The sequence below is a fragment of the Lathyrus oleraceus genome, chromosome 2, assembly GCF_024323335.1.
Source record: "Lathyrus oleraceus cultivar Zhongwan6 chromosome 2, CAAS_Psat_ZW6_1.0, whole genome shotgun sequence".
Taxonomy (NCBI): domain Eukaryota; kingdom Viridiplantae; phylum Streptophyta; class Magnoliopsida; order Fabales; family Fabaceae; genus Lathyrus; species Lathyrus oleraceus.
The window spans coordinates 131524378-131530477 of record NC_066580.1 but is presented as its reverse complement, the minus strand read 5'-3'; the positions used below and the strand labels follow the sequence as shown (position 1 = coordinate 131530477).

At 36.0% G+C, this 6100-nt stretch overlaps 1 protein-coding gene across 1 annotated transcript; it reads right to left on the bottom strand.

The window, feature by feature from the left end:
• Positions 1–498: 498 nt before the first annotated feature.
• Positions 499–990, bottom strand: LOC127122237 (uncharacterized). Its single transcript, XM_051052606.1, has one exon. The coding sequence runs from the start codon at positions 988–990 to the stop codon at positions 499–501; it is 492 nt and encodes a 163-aa protein (XP_050908563.1).
• Between the last annotated feature and the right edge of the window lie 5110 nt (positions 991–6100).

Sequence of the window (6100 nt, the reverse complement as noted above, 5' to 3'; positions counted from 1 at the left end):
GCTGATAGAATGCAATTCGCTTGTAGGAACATGTTGTATGCCTACATGTATCTGACATTCTTGGCACCCTTTTGAGAATTCAATGCAATCTTTCAACATAGTAGGCCAATACATCCCTTGGCGAAATAAAATCCATTTCATCTTATGACTAACTTGGTGTGCCCCACACGCCCTACTGTGAATAATCGAAAGGGCTAAATATGCCTCTGACTCACTGAGACATTTAAGAAAAACTCCCTCAGGAGACTTTTTAAACAACTTTGTACCCAAAAGAACATAACTTAATGCTCCATATCTAGTTTTTCGATCAGCAGACCCCGTTGGATTCTGTAGATATACCACTATTTGTTTTCTCCAATCTTCATCTGTTAAATTGTCTACTGCCAATATTTAGAAGTTCCCCTCGTCAGCATATCCCAACTTCATCCTTTCTAAGTCTGAAGGGGTTAATCTGGTTGCCACGACCTTTCCTCTGACTTCGATGACTTGTTGCAATTTTTATTTTGAAATTTTATATCCAGATGCAATCTTAGCCAAATCATTAGCCACTTGATTATCTAGTCGAGGTATGTGTCGTATAGTAGCCCCTTCAAATCTTTTTAGCAATCGACTGGCTATTATGAAGTACATAATTAAATTCTCCTTACTACATTTGTATTCCTTTGTGATCTGTTTTATGACTAACTCTGGGTCACCCATTATTTCGATTCGAGTTGCCCCCAATTCCAACAACATTTCAAGTTCGGCTATGAGGGCTTCATATTCAGCCTCATTGTTTGAGCAGAGACCCTCCACTCTGTACCTGAATCTTTTTGGAATTTTATTAGGAGAAATAATTAGAACTCCTATGCATGTCTCATACTTAAGAATAGACCCATCGAAGTACAACTTCCAAGGTTCTAATTCGAGATAGTCTAGTGCATTTTCCTCTATGGAGTGGTCGACTATAAAATCTGCTATGACTTGTCCTTTAATAGCCTTTAATGGCATGTATGTTAAGGAAAATTCGATTAACGCTAATGCCCATTTCCCAATTCGACTGTGCAAAATCGGTTTTGATAACATATGTTTAATAACGTCGAAATGAGATGAAACATACACATCAATAGGTTTTATATAATGCTTCAACTTTGAAAAAGAGAAATACAAGCATAAACACAATTTTTCAACTATGTTATACCTAGTTTATGCATCATTCAAGACCCTACTGAGGTAATAGATGGCTCTTTCGACACCATTATCATCCTCCTAAGCCAACATGCTCCCTAAAGTCTTGTCAGACGCAGATATATACAATCTCATACTTTTATTTCTACAAGGGGGTGTCAGGATTGGTGGATGACTCAAGTATGCTTTAATCTTATCAAATGCTTCCTGTTGAGCCTGCCCCCATTCGAATCCGTCCTTGCTGAGTCGAAGCAATGGTGAAAAAGCTTGCGTCTTCCCACTAAGGTTTGAGATGAATCTCCTCAGGAAATTCATCTTGCCTAGTAGTGACTGCAACCCTTTCTTTTTTTATGGCACTTTTGTCCATTATGGCCTTGGTCTTATTCTGGTTTATTTCAATCCCCTTCTTGTGGACCACAAAGCCTAAGAAATCCCCAACCTGCACACAAAAAGCGCATTTTAGAGTATTCATTTTCAGACCATGCTTTCTCATCCTTTCAAAGGATATTCGAAGATGGTCAATATGACTCTTCCCTGAAACAGACTTAATGACAATATCATCTATATAGATTTGCATAAAAGTCTCTATAAAATCCTGGAAGATCGAATTCATCGCTCTTTGGTAGGTTGCCCTGACATTTTTTAAACCAAAATGCATCATCACCCATTCGTAGGTGCGTAAGGCTCCAGGGCATCAAAATGTTGTTTTTGGGACATCCTCTTCTGCAATAAATATATGATTATACCCAGAATATCCGTCAAGCATGCTTAAATATTCATAGTCTACAGCGGAATCGACTAGCATTTCTGCCACTGGCATTGAATATTCATCCTTTGGGGTTACAGTATTTAGGTATCTAAAATTTATGCACCCCTCAAAGTACCATTCTTTTTTAGAACCGACACAATATTAACTGGCCATTCCACATACCTGGTTGTGCGAAGGAAATTGCAGCGAAGGAGCCGCTAGACTTCTTCTTTAATCTTCGAAAGTATTGCTGGTGTAAATCGCCTTGGGCTTTGCTTCACAAGCTTCTTTCCAGGCATGATTGGTAACTTCAATTTGACCAACTCTCTGCTTAAACCAGGTATTTCATCATAGTCCCATGCAAAACAGTCCTTGAACTCTCTTAACAACTGGACTACTGCGACCTTTAGTTGAGGTAGGATATTGGCACTAATGTAAGTTGGCCTTTTTATCAACCCCTCTCCTAAGTCTACTTATTCAAGTGGATCCTGAGTCAACATTTTAATGTTTGTTGCTAGCGGACCCTTCTTGAAACCCAAAGGCTCATCATTATAGATAGCATCGAGCCTCTGGTCTTGTTCTTTGTTCTGACCCAGGTCAGGTGGAATTGGGTCAAATTTATTCCCAGGACCTATTGGATGAGAAACTTCTCTGGCTTCGACAACCATGTTTTCTACTTCGGCCTTTAAGGCCAATTGTTGGTTGTTTTCGGCTATGTAAGCCGAAATCCTTTTTAGCGCTGCAAACTCAGTCATCATTACTGAATTCACTTCCCCAACCCGTGGGCTCAATTCCAAACGCTCCTAAATATCCAAAGTCGTCTTTGCCTACTACTTCTCTGTCCCAACAAAAACCATCGTGAGGGTTCAGTGATAGGGAACAATAAGTGTTGTCATCAGGGGTGAATGCAAAATCAACCGAATCACAGGGAGCTATGTTGTCCAAATGCTTGTCAAATTGGCGTCTGTCGGTATGATTGATAGGGGTTTTGAAGTACCCCTGGTCCGCCTCTATGTTTTCCATGATACCATCTGGCGCCAAATTATTATCCTCTAGTGCATTGAGGATGGGATAACTCTGAGCCCATATATCCACTCCCTTCAAAGCAACAGATTGTAGTTAGCCTTTGTTTCCACAATCATAAACATTGTGGATCTTGTGACCGTCCCTACTGTTAACTCGACTTGGATGACTCCAAGAGTGGAACACACTTTACCTTCATAGTTGGTAAGCACCATATTATGAGGTTTGACACCGGTATCATACTTCTTCGTTAAGCACCATATTATGAGGTTTAACATGCGATAAGGCATTAAATTTTCATAGTCGCTCCACAGTCCACCAATATTTTATTAATGGGGACGTCTTCGACTTTCTAGGTCTCTCGAAGAAGGTCTCTCGAAGAAGGCATTTTTCTCTTCAACGCAGCCATTATTCATCATGTAGTAACATACTGGCTTATGAGCAGCCATTTCTCTCTCTGTGATGTTGTCGGTATCTTCGATTTTAGTAATCCTATAGAATTCTCTCAGCATCACAGACACTAAAGTCTCGCCTGAGGGATTAACATAGAGTCTCTCTTGAGGAACTCAACTTGAACTCTCCCTTGAGGGTCTCAATTTAAAATCTCTCATGAGGGACTCAACACAAATTCTCACTAGAAGGACTCAACTATAAGTCACGTCAGAAAATCTCCAAGTAAGGGACAAAAACAAATCACTTCTCCATTTGTAAATACCTTGTGCATAAGGGATTGTGTATCGGTATAAGTGTAAAGAACCCATGGAGAGGATGCTAGGACTCTCTCAGAGGAAGAGATATGGCATGTCGCCCACGTAAGAGACTCTTTGCCCACCCACTTTTTAGGATGGGCACCCATTTATTAATGATGTCACCCATTCATTGGATGACTCGTCCAATTTGTGAGAACATAGAGAGTGACGTGTCCCTATCCACGAAGGCATGGTGAGGGAGTCAAAAGGGGAAAGATCATGTTCTCCTAATTAATAGGGAATCAACTTCCCACTTCCCACATTCTTGAGAGTAGATATTATTTTCTCGGAGCCTAACATCCATGCTCAGAGATTTCTTACAAATAAAACAACTCTAAGGTTGAGAGACATCCAATTCATTATGCAAAATACCATATATAAAGCTTCTCACCATCTCTGCAAGAGCTTTCTTTAACACCACTGCAACCCTCAAAGCCTTTATTAATTCTCCACATTAAGGGGTTCAAGTACAAAAATCAAGATTTAACTTTTGATATTTTGAAGACCTCTTATTTCTCAACACACATGCATAGATCATATGAAGAATATTCTGAAGGTGATGTGCATTCTATTCATTACGATCAACATGCATAGATCATATAGGAAAACTAACAAGTTAATATTTTTTTCCATAATTTTTTGTTATTATTTATTTTTAAGACGTATATTTAATATTATTACAACTTTATGTAATTGAATTCATACTTCTTTATTTAAACAGATAGATGAACGATTCATCTAATATCCCTCATATAATTAAGGCTTCGTATCAGAAGAAAAAATACTAGAGGTGCCACAATGATGGCGACCTTGACCAAAGTCCGCAACACAAGTGTTAAGTTGCAAATAGAGTTTGATCTACAAACTAGAAGGTGTTTTGGTTTAAATTCTTTGACATTTAGGATTTATATGGCATTTCCCAGATCGAAATAAAGTTAGTCTTTTGATAGACGATTGGGACAATGCATCAGCTCAATTGAAAATAAGCATATGGGATGATGTTGAGTTATTAATTTTAATTTATATGATTTGATCATATAGCTACCACCTCTGGTAAACTATATATCTAAACATTCATATTTTTTTGTTAAATACTAATACCAATTGTTAGATGTAATGAGATTCATTTTGATATTCTAGAAATTGAAATTTTAAAGAAAAATGGATTTCTTATGCATGAGTGATGGAGGGGATTTAAGAAACAACTCACATCAATTTACATTTAAAATCCTATGTATAATCTTGATCATCCTATTGTGAAGTATAATTTTATTTCAGAGGAGGTATGGGAGAAGTTCTACGAGTCTCAATGATGGGTTGGTATAACACTCAAACCGCATACGATATAATAAACTTATCTTCTAGGACATTTTGGTTGAACAAAATGAAAATTGTATTGTAAAAGTAATAACATTAACAATAACATACATATAATACAATAACATAAACCATAACATTTATGAACATGCCACAACAACAACATTTATGAACATATCTCAACAACAAAATTATTAACATACGTCAACAAAAACATCAACATAGATCTATAAAAACATCTAAAATAAAGCAAACATACCTCAGCAAAATATAACACAGTACATCAACAACATATCTAAACAAAAAGAGCATAAACTTAACTTAAAAAAATTACAACATACCTCAACAAAGACATCAACATACATAATAAAAAAACATCTAGAATAACACAAAAAAAACTTACATTAACATAAACAACAATTAACTTTAACAAAATAACAACATACCTTAACAATAACTTAAACATTTTACTTATCTAAAAAAACAACAATATAAACCCAATAAATTCATGTTAACAAAATAAACTCTATGTTGGACGAAGACAAATGATTCATGTATATTTTGAATAGGAAAAATAATAAAAATAAGACAAATATTTTGACTCATGAAATGTTTCACGTACGTACCATTCCTTGAAAATATTCGTGGAAAATGAAGACAAATATATGAGTTAGTTACTTATTTTGTGACCCCTTTCCTTCATTCATACTAGTTTGAGATGTTATGTCGGAGTTTTGTAAACTTATTATGGAGTTTGAGAGATTGGAATAAGGCTAAAGAATATAGGGTTTCACTTTGAGTACAATCTATTATGGAGTGAATTAAGTTAGCTTATATAGGTAATATATTTCATACCGGTTTGTAAAATAAACTGTTGTGAATTTTATTGAAGGTTCACCATTGTTGTTCATCTGGACCGTGGTGAAAAATGTTTAATTTTTATTTAAAAATATAAATTAAGGGAGCACACCCTTTTTCTAACGAAAAAACATAAAATTATAGGTGTTGGGATTTAAAGCGAGAGATCACTCTTATCATATCATAACCATTGTTAATTTTGAATGTGGTTATATGTGATTTAAAAACTTAATAAAAA